Genomic DNA, 18,648 nt, shown 5'->3' with positions numbered 1-18,648 from the left:
GGTGAAGAGAACCCTGGCAGGGGTCGCTAACCCCTGAACCCCAGGCCATTCCCTGAGGCTGTGCTCTCCCACCTCCATCCTCTGCCCCAGCTGTCCACCTCCACACCCTCTCAGATAGCACCAGCAGACCAGGGGCAGCTGAGCAGACACCACAGCCCAGTTCTGACATCAGGGGCAACAGTCCTGGCTGGGGTCTGAGCTGAGGGAGCCAGCACTCCTGTCCCATCTTAAGGTTTTGCTTTTGTGTGTGTCTTCTAACTGCCTTTTCATTATAGTCTCATTGCCCTAAAATTGAAATGAAGTAACGTAGATATTGAGAATAAGACCCTCCTCCTCCTTTTTCTGCTTTTTTTTTTTTTTTTTTTTTTTTTTAGTGGAGTCTCGCTCTGTCGCCCAGGCTGGAGTGCAGTGGTGCGATCTCGGCTCACTGCAAGCTCCACCTCCCAGGTTCATGCCATTCTCTTGCCTCAGCCTCCCAAGTAGCTGGAACTACAGGCGCCCGCCACCACGCCTGGCTAATTTTTTGTATTTCTTTTTTTAGTAGAGATGGGGTTTCACTGTGTTAGCCAGGATGGTCTTGATCTCCTGACCTCGGCCTCTGAGTGGAGCTAACTGCCCCAGGGCAATGAGATCTGCACAAAAACTCTTTCCAAAATGACTCATCCAGAAGATGGACTGAGGGATCCATTTCCTCTAAAAGTGCTTTTTAGCTGTGCAGTTGTCAAGAGGAAGTAGGTGGAGCAGGCGGGGGTGTGCACAGTCCTAATTGCAGATTAATGGCCTCCTGGTTCCTCAGACCTGCCCCGCCTTCACCCAGGTCCACATCTGGTCAGCAGCCCTGGAAGTGGGAAGACAGAGCCTTTCTGAACATAAATGCTGGGGCTGGGGCAGACGGGTGTTTTCTTTGGCAGAGCAGGTTCAGAATTGCACATGGCTGTCTGAGCAGGTGCTTGGCTCCTCCCCACTTTGAGGGTGCAACAGTAGCCCAGGAGCCTGTGACCCTTCCAGAACATGTGCTCTGGAATCTGGAAAAAGCATCAGGGCAATGCAAGGCTGGGCTCCTCTTTCAGCCACACTACTGGGCTGCAGGTGCCCTGGTTCTTGAAGCCTTTGGATCCTTCGATACTTACATGAGAAATGCTGATGCATTTTCCTTGTCAAGCCTCTAAATGTGGCTGCAAACCCAGCTTGATGCAAATGAAAAAGACTCAGGAGTTTCCACTGCTGTCATTGAATCTAACACTGATTTTCATGGGCCTTGTTGCCCAGACCAGCCTGTCTGCCTCTGCCTCTGCTCTGCCTACCTGCTTAGGGCCAAGGCTATACTTACAACGACAAGAAGGGAGTTTAGTTATCTCTCTGTTGTCTCAAATCCCCATGTCTTTTATTATAAGATCATAAAACAGGGGAGCCCGCAAATACCCTTTAAACGGGCAATCAGTGACTTGAGAGTTATAGGCAGAAAAAAAACGCCTGAAAAATGACTGAAATTTGACTTCTGTGCCAATGGATGACTTATGAGGAAATGGAATTTTTGGACTATGGATGCTCCTGGCCTTAAACAAAGAATTTTTCATTTTAAAGTTCCTAAGCAGAGTTCAGTGCTTTCTATCAAGTTGGAGTGGTTCTTTTCTTGGCTAAGTAGTATAACAATTCCCATATTCGAAGGTCAGTTATTTGGAAACTTTAGCTGTCCAAAACCAAGGCAGGAACCTGGAAATAAGTGACTTTTAAATTGCCAAAATCATCGACGCATCGACATAGATTTCATGTACAGAAACTGAGGTACTCTACTCAGGACATACTCCTACCCTGGCTCTCACTGTCAGCATACTGCCCCCGTCCCCGACTTCTGTTTTTAAACACACAGTTCCAATGAGTTTCTTTCATTTTGTTTACTAGCTTACAGCAGAACACTAGGGGCTGCTGCTAGAGGTAGACACTTTTAAACAAAGCGCAGTGACAGCTGATAACTTGGCAGTGAGACTAGAGGGCCAAAATATTTTAAAATGCAGAACTCAAAAGTATAGCCGCTCAGGAATTATGACCCCAGTATAATAATAAAAAACGACTGTATATATACACATATTTTATTAAGTCTGGAAAAATATACCATGATTTGTGCTTATGACCCCAATTTAGTAAAAAAGAAGAAAAAATTATATACATACATCTAAAGTCTGGATAAATGCATCAACAGTGTTGGATAAATGAATTCCCATTTGTCTCATTTATCCAGAATAATAAGGGAATAGGGATTTGTAGTATTTTAATACTTGGTTAACCTATAGGTAATATGTATTAGCCTTTCCCAAGGTGTTGTCTATGGAATACAAGTCCAATGATACAGTCTTCCAAAAAAAAAAATTCACTGGACACGTAAGTTTGAGGAGTGCTGTATGTTATATCTCCCTGTTGGAGAGTCATAATGCATGTTAATATTTTGAAGGCTCTGTGAAGCCCTATAGTAAAGAAATCTTGTTTAACTTTGTATGACCCAGTGTATGAATCAGCATTCTTGCCATTACAAGTGCTTAAGCAAAAAAGATAATTTATTGGTTCAGGCAGTTGTACAGTCTAGGGCTTTCTCTGTTGACTTTAAGCATAGTTGGAACCAGGGGCTTCAGTGATATAATGAGGTCTTGGTCTTCATCTTTTGGCTTCGTTTTCTTCTACATTGCCCTCTTACACAGGCCTTACAGCATCCTTTTAGCTAGCAATCCCAACGGAGAGAAAAGGGCCTCTGCTTCCCGGTGGTTCCAGTAAAAATCCCTGAATTGAGTCTTGCCTGGCTTGAGTTTTATGGGGATCCCTGAGCTGATCATTGAAGCAATAGAAAATACTAATCGGCCGGGCGCGGTGGCTCAAGCCTGTAATCCCAGCACTTTGGGAGGCCGAGGCGGGCGGATCACAAGGTCAGGAGATCGAGACCACAGTGAAACCCCGTCTCTACTAAAAATACAAAAAATTAGCCGGGCGCGGTGGCGGGCGCCTGTAGTCCCAGCTACTCAGGAGGCTGAGGCAGGAGAATGGCGTGAACCCAGGAGGCGGAGCTTGCAGTGAGCCGAGATCGCGCCACTGCACTCCAGCCTGGGCAACAGCGTGAGACTCCGTCTCAAAAAAAAAACAAACAAACAAACAAAAAAAAAAAAAAAAAAAAAAGAAAATACTAATCATACAGGCTTGAATTGGGGTCCACCCCTGGATGGAGCAGTGTGTATGTGTGGGGTCAATCTCGTGTGAACTACATGAACTGCATGAGGGCTGAAGGGGTGGGGTGGGTACCCAAAGGAAAACTGAGGTATAGTTTCCAGGGAAGGGAGGGACGAACATTGAGCAGGAAGAAGCAACATTTTTCAGCTCTGACGATAGAGCCTTTTTATTGTGTAAAACCTGTTGGAACACACATGGAGAAGTACTGCCAAATACTCATCATAAATTTTTCAAATAAGTTTAGAATACAATAAAATACACATGCCATGCCAACATGTAGTTCAATCTATCTTTTTATGATTCAGAAATCTCATTGGATCCTGTAGCGTCTCAGGGTCAGCTCTGAATGTTAAAATATCCTGGTTGTTGACGTTTAGATTGTTTGGCTTCTTGATAAATGAGAGGTTATGGTACAGCCAAAGTGTAGGGCACAGAGGGCCTAGGAAAGTTCATTTGTGATAGACAATGGACTCATGCGAGTATCACTTGCGTAAAGCCCCTTCAAGTTCTAAAAGCACCAGCACATCCTGTCTCATTCAATCCACAAAACCCCTCTCTGTTGTTATTCCTGCCTTTCCAGTTGGGCAACTGAGGCTCAGAGAGGTCATGCAACTTGGCAAAGTCCTCACAGGATTGCTCAGGGGATTAGAGGAAATGAGGTTTGTAAAACAAACCTTGTGGACAGTAATTTTTGAATGGTACCTTGGAAGAAGGGGAGTGCTAGAGAGATGCAAGAATAATCTCCTCATTCAGATTGAGAGAAAAGAATGAATTTTGGAATACTTTTAAAGGGACATGCAGTTTATAGGTGTATGACCAAAGAAATAGGCTGAAAAAACTTTAGGAACAGTAACTCTGTGTGTGTGTGTGTGTGTGTGTGTGTGTGTGTGTGTGTGTGTGTATGTGTGTGTGTGATCTTCCACTATACCTAGTATAGAGTTAGCATTCAGATCTATTCAATAATTGCTTCTGGGAACAGAGATACAAAAATGTTGATTAGATTCCAATGGGGCTTTTTTACATGATGTTTATTTACAAGACTAATATGTAAAAAGGAACGATTACAGCCAGGAGCTGAAGGTCATTTGAAGAGATCATTCAGTGTGTAAGTTCTTGGTTTGAAACAGTTAATCACTTTAGACTGGATTCTCTTCTCTCGAGAAAACAATTTCTTTGGATACACCAAGGAAAAAGGTATTTTTGTCTTGTGATTTGGTAACACATAGTCACATCTTGGAGTTTATCTTATAAAACCCCAAACGATGGTATTTAGGAAACATTTATCTTCTTGGTTAAGAAGCTCACGAAGATTCCATGAGACTCCTACCTTTGTTTCCCGTAGGCTCCAGGAATCTGCCTGACTTGAGACTATCACAGTGCCCTTTCCTGGCCTGTGCAACCCCTCTCTCAGAGTCCTGGGTCGGTTGCTCTAACATTCTCTTGTCCCAGGGCATCTCCCAGGGAGCCCGCCCAGATGGCCCCCAGGTGGTCTTCAGCCTCTTCCAGGCATTCATTTTCTCTACTTGTCCAGTGAGTTCCCTGTGTGGTAGGTGGGGACTCAGGAACCCTGCCTTCTCCCTCCATATGTCCTGTCATATAAGCTGCCCCCTCCTAGATCTGCCTACTTCCTCCTCCACTGCCTGTCGCAGCTGACTTAGCTCTGGTCATCAGGATGGATGGGATGCCTTGTCATAGCATTGACCACATCCCCTCCCTCCCTCCCTCCCTCCCATCCATCCATCCATCCATCCATATGTACTTATACCTATTCATTCTTTCCAAAAATGTCTATTGGGTACCACACACTCTTCTGGAGGTGTTTGGGCCTACATCAGTTAACAGAGCAGACTTAGATCTTGCCCTTGTGGAGCGTATGGTCTAGTGAGGGGGAGACAAACATGAATAATAAATAAGCACAATAAATAATGAACAACTATATAAAGTATAATTAAAATAACACATACTAAATCATAAGCATATTAACGATCTGATATGTCAGAAGGCAACAAGGAAAAGCTCATTGGGATGAAGAGGCTCAGGTTCTGGGAGGCACAGGTTTTAGTTAATGGAGCAATCAGGAAGGGCCTCATTGAGGAGGTGAGATTTGAGAGGCCTGAAGGAGGAGATGAGAGAAGGAGCCAAGTGGCTGTCAGGGAGCAGCTAGAGCACAGGCCCTGAGGTGGGCATGTTTCTGTCTAGGTGTGTTCAGAGAGCAGTGAGGAGGCCAGTGAGCACCTCACAGGCAATTGCCAGGAATTTGGCTCATGTTCTGAGAGGTGACAACATCAAGCTTGGACCTGAGAAGTGCCAAGATCTGGTGTCTGTGAAAATCATCACTGTGGTCACCCTGATTGCTTATGGAGGGGAGCACAGGCTGTAGGGGAGCACCAGCTGTAGGGGAGCACAGGCTGTAGGGGAGCACAGGCTGTAGGGGAGCACCGGCTGTAGGGGAGCATAGGCTGTAGGGGAGCACAGGCTGTAGGGGAGCATAGGCTGTAGGGGAGCACGGCTGTAGGGGAGCACCAGCTGCAGGGGAGCACCGGCTGTAGGGGAGCACCAGCTGCAGGGGAGCACAGGTAGAAGCAAGGCCTGGTAGAAGGCTTATTCCATAGAAGGCGATGCAGGCTCAAACCTGGTGGGGATAAGTGGGGTCCGTGAGAAAAGTGTCACTTTCTGCATGTGTTTCAAAGGTGGGCCACATGAAGTTGCTGATTGGATGTGAGCTGGGAATAAGAGAACTGAGCATGATGCCATAATTTGGGGTTTAAGTGACTGAAAGGACAGAGCTACCATCCATGGAGGTGGATGAGGGTGGGATCACTACGGGCTGCTTCTGGGAATTGAGGTATTGTGGGGCTTTGAGGAGAACCTGCAGTGAAGGAGGCCTTGCACTTCTGCTTCCTGCCATGGTCCCTGAGAAGTGATTGCAACATCCTTGATTTCTGAAAGCCTTTCCTCTGTTTCCCTTTTCTGTCCCATGGTCTTTAGGGAGAAAGGGGTCTTTTCTGACATCCTCAAGGAAGGGTTTTCTGAAGTCAGGTTACCAGCACCAGGGTTGGATAAGTAATAGTGACTGTGCTGTGTGCTTTGAGGGAGAAGGGAGGAGGAGGGAGAAGGAGTTAGCTCAGGCAGTGGGAATAGCTTCCTGAGGTTGTGAATATCAGCTGAGATGTGACCTGCCTCCCTGTTCTTTCCCTTCTTTTCCTTTTTCTCCTCTGTCTCCTCATCCCAGGTGTCTCTAGCCAATTAGCCAGATCTTGTCCCTTAGGATTTCTTCATCCTTTATCATGTCATTCAATTTAGTCTTTTCTTGGTCACTTTCTTTTGTATTCCCACCCATCATTTTTTCAGCAAAACAAAAGATCAGTTTTTCAGCAAAAGATCAGTTAGAAGAAGAGATGTTGTACATAATTGTACAATAAATAATATAATTTTATTTTTCCACCACAAATCCAGATCTGGCCCTGAAATTAGTGTGCCCTGGTTGTGTGCCATGGGGAAATGGAGGAGAGGTGAGGGGAAGAGGTAGCTTTGGGAAGATAGGATTCTGTACCCTTGATGGTGACTCTGGATCTCAGGCAGCCTCCAACTCTAAAGGCTGTCAAAGATGGAGGGGCCCAGCTCTCTGCCTTTGCTGCAAGGCAGTGGGGAAAAGAATTGTATAATTGGTTAATATTTAAAGACTTTATGTAACAAGCATTTTATAGCCTCCATATTTGCCCTGCCCTGATTTAACAAGAGTAGATGGTTGTGGGTTTGGTGGTTGCTATTCCATGGCTCTTGAGAAGGTGGAGAGCAGAAGGAAAATGGGAACTTCATGGAACTGAGGCCATTCACCCAGAGAAAGTGGCCAGAAATGAGCTGGGCTGTTGTAGGGTACTTCAGGATATTTTAAGGAGTTCAGTCCTAACAACAGTGGGAAGGTATAAAGATTTTAAAGCCGAGGACCAGAGGACTGATACAACTCAAACCGTGTTTTGGGAAGGTCTCTTTGTGAACTGAAGTGATTTAAGCCATTTTTGTTGATCAACGGTTCCCAAGTTATCATGGTGAAGATGGGTAGCTCCCATCCATGAGAGGCTGAGGCTGTGTCTCCACCTACACTGTCTCAGTACCTGAGGTGGTGTGTTACAAGGAAAACAAGTCTCAGACCAAAATCTGGCATGGGCATAAATGCTAGCAAACTGGTCCAAAGTACTTGTATAACCTGCTCCTTGAACTTGAATAAGTCCTATTGTCCAACCCTGGGCACCCTGATAAACAGTTACTCTAAAGTGAATGTTCCTAAAGTAAGATTAGCCAAAAACTTCCCTATTCAGATCAGGCAAACAGAGTTGGGCACATAGAACCAAAGACAACAGTAGACTTGGATCATCAGGCTACTGGATTTGCTAGTGTTTTAGTCGATTTGTGCTGTCAGGGGTACCACGGACTGGGTAGTTTATAAAGAGCAGAAATTTATTTCTCACAGTTCTGGAGGCTGCAAAGTTCAAGATCAAGGTACCAGTGAGGACTGTTCTCTACTTCCAAGATGGCGCCTTTGATGCTGCATCCTCCAGAAGGGAGGAGCGCTGTGTCCTCACATGACAGAAGGTAGAAGGGCAGAAAGGAAATGAACTCCTTCTGTGATGTCTCTTTAGAGAGCCTAATCCCATTCATGAGAGGAGGAGCCCTGGTGACCTATTGCCTCTTAAAAGCCTCACCTCTTAATACCACCACATTGTCAACAGTTGAATTTTGGAGTGGAGTGGGGCACACTCAAACGATAGTAGCTGGATTCTCACATTATCTATACAAGGGCAGTCATGTTTGTTTCTTCTCTCTGGTCCTCAAACACGGCATATTTCACTACTGTGTGACTAATAAACTTTGTATAATTAATGAAACTTCTAGTGCAGAGCTAGATAATAATATTTGAAATACTTGCAATAGTACTTCTGGAGGGTGGATTTATGATTGGGTGTTTTAAATGTTATCTAACTACCCCGAGAGTACAGATTTAAGTTAATTTTATACATAGATATCAGTTTATACTGAAGTTCTATAGGCAATATAACAATAGTTTTAGCTGTTGTGTGGAAGGTGGATTGGTAGAGACCAGAGTAGATTTAAATAATCCAGTTAGGAGACCTTTGCAAAGAGAAGATTAGGACTAAAGAGAGCAATCACTGGTGCTGACTATGGAAGGGGCCAAATGAGGGAGAAGAGCTGGAGATTCCCCAGAACTTGGACTTCGTAACTGTGGTAGGACACACTGTCATTTGCTGTGGGATGTGTCTGCTTCTCAATTAGACTGTGAGCTCCCTTACAGCAGGGACTAGGCTCTCACCCCTGTGTCCTTGGAGCCCAGAGTTGGTGCTTAGCAAAGTGTGTTAAACGCTGAGGAAAAGGAAAGGTATGTCATGGAAAAAGAAATCAGGAAGAAAGAGATGAGATGAGAAGGGATGGATGATCATCTGGTAATGGAAGGGTCAGGCGAGGACCACCAGGGCTAGATGAGGACTTTGGTTGTTTTCCATCCCAGCTTCGTACTTGGCCAAGTACAAAGGCAAACCCTCATCGTGCAAAGGGTGTACAGGATTCAGGTCTTGGGGACCTGCTTTTAGGGGGTTACTTTGAATCTCTTCACTGTAGTAGGGACGGGCCTGTGCAGGCTGAAGAAACTCAGCTCAGGAGTCCACGGAGCTGGCGCCTGCCCTGTGCTCTGGTACTGAGACATGCTGACTTCCAGCCATGAAACAGGACCCAGATGTTCCTCAACAATCAAGTTGTCTTGATAACCCCATTATAAGTCAAAAAATCAGAAATGAAAAGTGTGTTTCTGACTTAGAGTATTTTAAATTCATGATGAGTTTATTTGGACATAGCCCCATTGTCAGAGAAGAAGTGTACTGAATGTGTTTCGTTTTTGCACCATTGTGTAAAGTTGAGAAACCGTTAAGTCAAACCATCATAATTCAGGGATTGTCTGTAGATGGGTGACTAAAGAACAATTTTGCCATTCTTCACTAGCCTCAGCCAAGCCATTTCCTGGTGCTTCTGCTGTTATTTAAAAAATGATGATGGGGGCCTAGGGGAAGAAAACCAAGCCATGACACGCTTTATCACCACTCTCCTGGGCTTCACCATCAGACATTTCCTCAACTTGCTCACCTGGTAACTAAGTTGTTCACAGCTTGTCTACTATGCTTCACAGGATTTGTAACGAAGGCCACCCTGGCCATCATGAAGTCCCAGAGAGGGAGGCAGTTTTCCCAGGCTTTCTGCTTTCTGGTCTGAATGTTGACCATTCTCAGGCTCTCCTAAGCATTCTGCTTAAACAAACATTATTTACGTTCGGCAGGAGAACCATTCCTGACCGTCTGCTTTTTCCTCACTCATATAACCTCACATTTAATTTCTGTTTACACATATATGAACCATATCTTTAGGGGCAGCCTGGGAAATCCTAGGTTGGAGATGGAATTTGCCTTTTGAAAACACAGAGGTGAGCGACATCTGTATATTGTGTTATCAGAGGCATGACACATGCTCTGTTGGGAAGAGGTGCTTCACAGAATCTGAGTGAAATTGTAAAACTCTAGTTGACAAGGCAGCACCCCAGTTCTTTTAGCAAAGGCTTGATTACCAATATCTGCCTTTAAGTTTTGGGGTGGCAACAAAACAGTTGAAAATCTTGGGGTGCTACGAATAAGCTGAGGTTTGGCCAAAAAACAGTCTCTGACAAACTCATACACATTTGATTTGTAAAAGCATCTCCAAGTGAACTGGGTGAGTGGGGAACAGACAATAATTTGAGGTTAAACTTGGAGGATTGTAGAATTCATTGGGTATTCAAGTCTTTACTGTTTACTTCAAGGTCTTACATCAATCAATGCCAATATTGTCCTAATTGGCAGTATGTGATGTGGGTAGATAACCTTCTCTGATTTAACTCACATTCAGTGCAGACTGAATCTGAATCCTGAAGTCTTTACGTGATAGCTGGTTTACTGAACAAAATGAGGAACACAGAGAGAGAAGACCAAAGGGGAGTTATGCCTTATTTTGTTTCCTGATTTATCCTTCCCTGGGTTAATTCACCTAACAGGTCAGTTTTCATTAGGTTACTTCCCAAGTGCTCCATCCTTTTCTCTACCCCACCATTCCTTGACCCTTAGTAGATGGCTTTGACTTCTTTTGGGAACCCCGCTAACAGATGATTGAGATCTAACTTGTCTCATTTTAGCTGAAAACCATGAATAAAGGTGGACTATTTCTTTGGGTTCATTTGCAGGATGAAGTGAGGGGATAACCGCATGTTATTTATGAGAAACTCAACCACTTGCAAGTGAAATACCCTTAATTTTAGCTTTTGCTTGTATATTTGCTCATGAATGAATATCTCTCCATGCTTTTTAGTTATTTGAAGGAAATAGTAGTATACGTTGGGTGTTCTGAGTTGAGTCTAGGCAGTACATTGGAATTATAACATTTTTCCTGGGAAGTAGTATTTCTGGATTTTTGTCAGTTTTTTGGTGAGTCTTTGAGTTGGCTACACGGACTGATAGGTTTTCTTCCAAGACGTAGAACGTGGTTCATTGATGTCTTTTGTCTTTCTTGTTTATACTTTTGTGTACTTTTTTTTTTAGGTAGGGTCTAACTCTTTCATCCGTGATGGAGTGCAGTAGCCTGGCCACAGCTCACTGCAGCCTTGAGCTCCAGGGCTCTTGAGAAGCTGGGGACTACGGGTGTGAGCCACCATGCCCAGGTAATTAAACATTTTTTTTGTAGAGATATGGTCTCGCCATATCTAGGCTGGTCTCAGACTCCTCAAGGGATCTTCCTGCCTTGGCCTTCCAAAATGCTGAGATTACAGATATGAGCCACTGTGCCTGGCTATTGTGTAGTATTGAGCTTTGGAGGAGCAGTTGATTTCCCTCTCAATTAAAAATGGAAACATGGGAGAGTCTTTCAAAGCTGATAATGGGAAGTAAAGTAAAATAGCAAAAATTCTGCCAGCCCTGCCCTTCATCTTCCTGTTTCTTCCAAGGTAACTTAGATGATGTTGATGATAATAGCAATTAACATTCAATAAGTGCTTTGATGATAAGCCAGCTACCCCCCAACCTTTTTTTTTTTTTTTTTTTTTTTTTTTTTTTTTTTGAGATGGAGTCTCGCTCTGTCACCCAGGCTGGAGTGTAGTGGTGTGATCTTGGCTTACTGCAACCTTTGCTTCCTGGGTTCAAGAAATTCAACATGAATCAACTAATGGTTTTCACACAGCCCTACCTGATGAGGTATGTTGTTGCAGGAAGAAGAAACTGAGGCATAAATGAGCTTCAGTGACTGTTGACCACTTTGATCTTAATGGGACCAGGGATTTCCTGGAAATCTTTGAGACTAAGCAAGGACTCTGCTTTTGGCTGCAAAAATTGCCATACATTGTGTTCGAGCCCTTCCCACCATTTGAGCCTTACTGGGTTTTTGCTCTGGCATTTCCAGCTCCTCCCTCCGGCTGTGGGGCCTCTGTAAGACATTGTTTGGTTGCTGGTATGTGAATATGTATAGTTCTAGCATTGACTTTTTCTTTAAAACAAAACCTACGACTTCTTAAAAAATAACTGAAATGTCAAGAAGAGCTTTCTGGTATATTTTCACACTGTTTGACAGGCCTGTGATGTTGAGGGGCGAGCTGCTGGCAAACCGGCTGGAGTTGGGCTTTCAGGCCATGGGTCCTCTGTAGCAGCTCTCACCATAGTCTCTGCGTGGGCATCTTCTGGGCCTGGCAACATGCTGCCCTTTCACTAGGGCCTGTTTATGAAGAGCTCTAGAGGTGTGCCTTTTTTTCCCCCCTACACTTCCTACAGTAGCTGTTTTTATTAAAATGCTTTAAAAATAGGGAGCTAGAAGTGCTGTCATGGTAAAAGAACTGCCTTTAGGGCAGGAGAAAGTGACAATTTCAGTAAAATGTCCTGTTATTGTCAACCACCAACCTTCAAGCAGTAGGGAAGAATGTCATGCTTGCCAAAGGTGGCTGTGGCACAGCAGCTGCAGGCAGCGGGGCAGGAGGCAGCATGGTGGGTCAAATCGAGTCTTTGACTGGAGTAGGATTGCCTGACTTTGATTCCTAGTTCCACCAGCTGGGTGACCTTGGGCTTCTTTGGGCTGCTATTTTCCCATATGTGAATGGAGATAATCATAGGGTTGATGTGAAGATTAAATGTAGTTGTGATGTATAAGTGTTAGTCTTTATTAATAGCATACATCCGAACTTTCACTATGCAGCTGCCTCCCACTGTGTGTCTCTGTTGGTAGGAAGCCTGATGAGTGAGGATAATTCCACACCCAAGTCTGCATCTCTCCCAAGAGATATCCCTGTTCGCTTCACTTCCTGAAGGTACTGTGGCTCCCATCGTCCCACCACATAGGCCTGTCAGTGAGATAACTGTCATCTCGTTCGGTTGCACTCAGCCTGAATGTGTGTACATCTACAAATGCAGCTTCTTTGGGTTTATTTACAGAGCTAGCACTTCTAGGCGTGGGCCCCCAGCTTCCTGTGTAAAGATGAAAACTGCAGTCCTTCCACTTCAGCCAGACACAAATAACTGGCTGGGAACCACCCAACTGACTGGGACTTCTCTCGCTCCCTGCATGAACCACCAGGGGAAGGCTGAGTTTAATAGAGACTCAGACGACAAGATTTAAATAAATAAGCTGTATTATCTGTACAAAAAATACAAATACAGTTTTGTGTTTTAGAGGAGAAAGTGCCTCCTTCCACATTAGCCAGCAGGCTTCATTGTCTTGTGGTGCTGCTGAGTTGCAATTTACAGAACAAACATTAAATGTACATTCATCTCATGCAAGGAGCACTCTGCTTCCCACCCAAACCTAGGCTCTCCCAGCTCACTGAGACCCACTGCCAACTGCTCCAACCCAACATGGAGCTGGAGGATGCTTGCTTGTTCTTTAGGAAATGTAAATAGTGACCACTGCTTTTCAATCGCTAGTGAACTAGAAATAATTAACCACATTAGTAGTAGTATGGAATTTGTCTTTATCATTCCGTGCACAACTATTGCGCCACAAATGAATTCTCTCTTACTGCCTCAGCATCCCATGTTAGTTTTTACAACACATCCTGTACAGTGAATGGATCCAGAGTTAAACACCAGGTTCTATTAAAAATAGGAAAAATATAATAATCACTACCAAGTTTACAGGAACACAACTGCAGGAAGTTAATAAAGTCCCCCCAATAGTTTTTTTTTCTGGATGACAATGTACAATTATTAATATTGCACTTTTTTATACAAGAAATCCTAATAAATATTCACAAAAGATATACAGACATAGAAAACATTCTCTTTTATTTTAAACAGACATTACACTGATTTTTTAGTAACATAATTTCTTAGAGCCTAGTTTTGTGGTGAGGAAGAAAGAGACACAACTTAACTGTCCACAGCTCACTGGTGGGGGGGGACACAGATTAATATTGTCTTCCTCTCAAATTTTACTTCCAGGCTGGCTGGAAAATGCAGCCCTGATGTCAGTGGTAGCCCCAGTGTGAGTGGCATTTCATGAGGGGGGAGGCTTATCTGAAGGTAAGGGACTCTGGCCACCCTTGCTCCTAATCTCAGGTCACTCTAGGGAAGGAGGCAAAAATTACCTGGCTTAATGAGGATTTTGCCAAAGAGTCCCAGAGTTTTCATTTTGCTGCTTGACTTTGCTCCAGCCGCCTCACCACAGCTGATGAGCGTGGCTGCAGTGTGTGAGCTGTTTTGCCAGGGTGCTGCCTCCACCACCCCACCTTGCTAGATAAATACTACATGCGGGAGGGCCTGCAGACCGCTGGGGTGGAGGCTGGGAGAGGGAGGGTGTACGGTGGGGCGCGCGTAAACCCACTGTCCCACCCCAGTCCCTGGCCAGCTCTGGAATGAAGAGGTTGCTACAGCCTGACAGCCTGACAGATACTCTCTGGCAAAGTGACTAGTTAACGGGTTCATGTTGACAAGCTGACCATAGTCCCTGGCCCTTCAGTGGAGCAGCAAAGATCCTAGAAGGCAGAAAACCTGGCCCATTCATGCTAAAAATGGCCTGGTCCACAGCAGCAGTTAGTGCAGGGCTGGAGGACTTCCGATGGAGATAAACAGGTGCCAGGGTGGCCTTACTGCATGGCCAGACCCACCTCTCGCTGGCTTTGCCGCAGCTGCACAGGCAGGATGTTGACTCTGATAGCCTGGGGAGTGGGGACTCCCATGCAGCGCAGTGCTCTGTCGTGGGCAGCAGGGCTCTGAGCATGCGCACATGCATGGGATCAGAGCCGGTCCATGAGCCTCATGCAGCCTGGAAGCCCCTGCTCACCCTGCCCCACTGGGGAACACGCACAGGCTCCTTTTTGCTTCTGTCCCTCCCCTCCCCTCCCTTCTTCATTTTCTGCATCGTTGTGTGCCTTAGGGCCTGCTTTGTTTGCTTTTTTACCTCTCCCTACTGGTGATTTGAGTTCTCCTCTCTCTGCACTCCCCCACTAGAAGAACTGAGTTCTGGGCTAGTTTCTGCCTCAGCATGGTGTCCCCTCCCCATCTGTCCTAACCATGACTAAAGGGACAGATGGGGAAGAGGACACAAAGCAGCAACACACTCCTGTGTTTCTGATAGTGCACTTCTAGGAAAGACACAGGTGTTTGTCCAATGTTTGCACCAATAGGCTACAAACCTTCTGGCTCCCTGCTGTCCCCAGGGACTGTGCCTGCCTCTTCCTAGGTCTTTGAGACCCAGGTTTGGGAGGGAGGAAGCTCTTCAAGGGAGCCTCCCCATCTGCCTGGCCTGCTCTGCAACCTCCTTTAGACATCTGTCCTTTCCTTTCCCAACATCCCGTCCTCCAGCTAACTGAAAGAGAAAACATGCGGACGTCCTCATGCTTGAGGATGGAGGTGGAGGAGGCTGGAAGGGTGTGTGTGGGGTGGGGAGGGGGAAATAAATAAATAAAATGAAGAAAGCTTAGGTTCTGTCCAAGGTGGTTGCGTGAGTCCTTCATGTGGCCAGGGTAGAGTGCTTCCCCATGCCCTGTCTTCACGCTTTGCCACAAGTTCCACAGCAGCGAGATTTAAACTGACTGAGTTGGCAGAGTTTCAGCTGTTTCACCTTCTCGCAGTACCTGGTGGTGTCTCTGCACTCCACTGGGAAAGGAGGACAGGGTGGGGAGAGGGGACAGAAAAGAGATGTGAAACAGAGACTAATGAATGCAGCCTGCGTGATATGCAGCCGGGGGTTTCAGCCACTGGGGTACATCCTGGGGTCTGCCGTGGCCACCGCTCTCCAGCCTCACTCTGACAGAGTTCAGCCACCTGCTCCCCAAGGCTGCCAACAGTGGGGGTGGCACCAGCCTGCAGCTGTCTGTCTGGCTGAATGATGGGGCCCCTCCCTGGGCTGTTTGTTTGCTTCTTTTCTGTAGCTCCCTCTACTTCCTGAAGATGCCTGTTTTCTCTTCCTTCTTGGGATTACCTCATCTCCTAGGTGATCACCTCTTCTCCTAGGCAAACCTGCCTTTTCCTATGGGTTTTGGTATTTTAAGTAAATGACTCTCCTCCTTAAGATGGTTCCCAGGACTGCATTCTCCCCCACTTTGCAGGAGTATGCAAGTGAGGCTTGCGTCGGATACCCCCATCCCCAGGCACTTGGGCATACTTTCTCTGTGAAGGTTTATTTTCATGTGCCCTCCAGTCTCTCTTCCTTCTACCCACTCTGCCTTAAACACAGCACCAGGATGTTCTAGTTCAGTGTTGGCACAGATTAGATGATCTTAAATATTGTGCGGACTTGGTTTGGTAAGTTTTAACTATGTGCATTGAATATTGGTTCTCTCTGAGCATGGTGAGCCACTGACACAAACATGGGTTAACACTACCCGAGTACAAAGAGATCATCCATCCCCCAGTGTGTAAAAAGAAGTGGTCTTTTTGCCTACATGGCATCTGCCTTAGTGTTGGGAATTTATTGCTCAGTGAGGCCCAGTTTGGGAGAAAACTGCACAGCTACATTTGGTTTTTACTTCCTATTCTTTGCCTCAAGCTTTGCCGCCTTTCTCATGGGTAAGTACCTCCGATTTGGGTTCAGAGGAAGAAAAAAACTAAACTCCTTCCCAACTGGAATACAAATGACAGTATTGGGATGAGGAGGAGGGAGTGAAGTGAGTATCAAATTCCAAGGCTGGGGCGTCCTGGACAGTTCCAGGAGATGCCTATGGGTCTGGGAGGGAGGGGGTCAGCAGGTCCTTGTCGGGTGAGAAGCAGAGCTGTGATGGGCGCAGAGCTGGCTGGCTGAGCGGGAGGCAGTCTGTGTGCCTTCAGAGTTAACAGCACTTTCTGTTTAGTAGCCTGGCCCCTGAGAGTTGTTGATGTGTCAACCCCTGTGGGCACCAGCCAGACTGACTGCAGGGGAACTGGAGGCTGATTTCCTCCAGCACTGGACCAACAGCACCTGGCTCTCTCAGGGCCAGGATGGAGATCGTGGAAGCCCTCGGGGCATACCCTGTCATGCCTATATACACATCTCTGCACACACCCATGCACCCCACTGAAAATGCTCAACTCCACCACCAGCTCACAATCCCTGGGGAAGCTGACCCCATGCCCTGTGCTCAGGGTTGGTCCCAGGGACTGCTCTCTGCACTTGATGCTCTGTGGGGAATTTGCAGAAGGTTCTTGGGGGTTGGAACATACTGTTTTCACATGGGGTGATGTTGCAGCGCTGCCAGTTGGCAGGCCGGGGTCCCCAGGAGCACAGGTGCTCAGGCACTGCCTTGTTGGTGCGGGCATGCACACACTCCACACGCCGGGACTGGAAGCCGTAGTTGCCACAGGTAGCTGTGCACAGGGTCCACAGGCTGACTCTCCAGTGTACGCTGCAGGCCTCTGACCAGCAGTTCTGGGTGCTCACGGGCCTGCAGAAGGATGGTGGAAGGGTTAAGGTTTGCTTCTGTGGGGGCTGAATCAGGGCAGATGTGAAAACAGTGCTGCAAACTCAGAAATGTTAGGCGATTCCTCAAGAACTTTCAGCATTACTAGACCTGGGTTCTAATCTCTGTGCTGTTACTAAATGGCCATATGATCTCAAGAAGGCTATTTCCTCTTATTGGGCCTCCCTTTGCTCTTCTCTGTAATGAATATGGATCTCACCGCATGACTGAAGAATGAGCTCTCCCCCATGTGGACACTGGCAGAGCCTGGTCTCACAGGCTGGGCTCTGAGGTGGGGGCGGTGAGTCCCCTTGCCCCAGGGGGACATCTATAAGGAAGTGTTATAAGGATGGGGACTGGATTGGAATGGTAGGTCGAGACTGAGGAACAAGGGCTCTCATCTTAGCCTAACTTCTAGAGGGAGGTCAACAAGAGTGAGGGGTTTGAACTTTTGAGACTTGGTGGCCGTCGTGTAGACCTCACCTCCTGCCCACCCTGGGGCTAGTGTGGGTCTCTCGAGGTATGAGGCCTCTCTCAGAAGAATAACACCCTTGCACTTTTCATCCCTGAGAGAGAAAATCCTAGCCTAGCCCATTAGGTAAGCACAAGACCAACACCGAGTCATCTGCCTCTGGGGAGGCCAGTGGCTTGGGGTGAATGGAGGTGAGAGGGCAGGGCTTAGGTCTGTGGTAAGTTGGAGGAGAAACATTCACTCAGCACCATCTTTCCGAGCCGTTGACGCGGGGCTGGGAAAAGGAGATTCAGGGCTTTCTCTTACCTCGGAAGAGCACTGCACTGCTCTGATGGTAAGGTGATGCCATCCCGTGTCTGGCAGAAGACTTGTCTGTGTTGCACAGCTAGGTGAGGCCCGATGCAAGGCCCATTGCACTGGAAAGCAGAAAAAGGTAACATACAGCACATTAGCCAAGTCAAGGGTGGAGGCCGCCACGCTTGGGCTGCATGGGATGCAAGATCCTTGTGTAGGTCTTGTTGGAGGCTCTCAGACCATTTATCTTTCCCCTCTTTGGGCTAACTAAAAGACATTCACTGATAAGTTTTCTTTATGGGATGGTTAGCTTGCCTGTGGTCTGTGGGTATTCTGCCAGCAAATGGCTAATGGTAGTGTACAACCAGTAAGAGAAAGTCAAGCCCCTCTCAGATTAACCATATGAAAGATATTTTGGCATAATATGCTAGGAATGTGGTGGTAGACTTTAGAACTGAAGACCCCTAAATAGCTCCACCCCTTCAGAGCAGAGAGGGTAATATGGTTTATCGTTTTCTTGCTAAAGTCATCCAAATAACCAACTCCATCCTTTCTTTCCCTGGCTTCGTTTTCTGCAGGTTAAACCTAGGATGACTGAACAGAAAGCAGACTTAGGTATGCAGAGTCCCCCCTCATATTCTCTTGCTGTGTGCTCATGGAGATTGTTAAACTTTCCCCAGAGTTCATGGAGCCTGACCCTGTCACAGTAAATACACTTAGCAACAAT

At 46.3% G+C, this 18,648-nt stretch overlaps 1 protein-coding gene across 4 annotated transcripts in view; it reads right to left on the bottom strand.

Moving 5' to 3' along the window:
- Positions 1–12,895: 12,895 nt before the first annotated feature.
- The window catches only part of LOC105489066 (ADAMTS like 1), a 950,014-nt gene continuing 944,261 nt past the window's right edge, over positions 12,896–18,648 (bottom strand). For all 4 annotated transcript variants that reach the window (XM_011753701.3, XM_011753699.3, XM_011753700.3 and 1 more), the window contains 3 exons: positions 17,934–18,043; positions 16,920–17,140; positions 12,896–15,377 (listed from right to left, as the gene is read on the bottom strand). In XM_011753701.3, coding sequence (XP_011752003.2) covers positions 15,271–15,377; positions 16,920–17,140; positions 17,934–18,043 — 438 coding nt within the window. In that variant the 3' untranslated portion in view covers positions 12,896–15,270. The remainder of the gene's footprint in view (positions 15,378–16,919; positions 17,141–17,933; positions 18,044–18,648) is intronic.

This window comes from Macaca nemestrina, chromosome 14 (assembly GCF_043159975.1).
Source record: "Macaca nemestrina isolate mMacNem1 chromosome 14, mMacNem.hap1, whole genome shotgun sequence".
NCBI lineage: Eukaryota > Metazoa > Chordata > Mammalia > Primates > Cercopithecidae > Macaca > Macaca nemestrina.
Note: the sequence above shows the minus strand (reverse complement) of the source record. Positions and strands in the feature narration are given on the sequence as shown.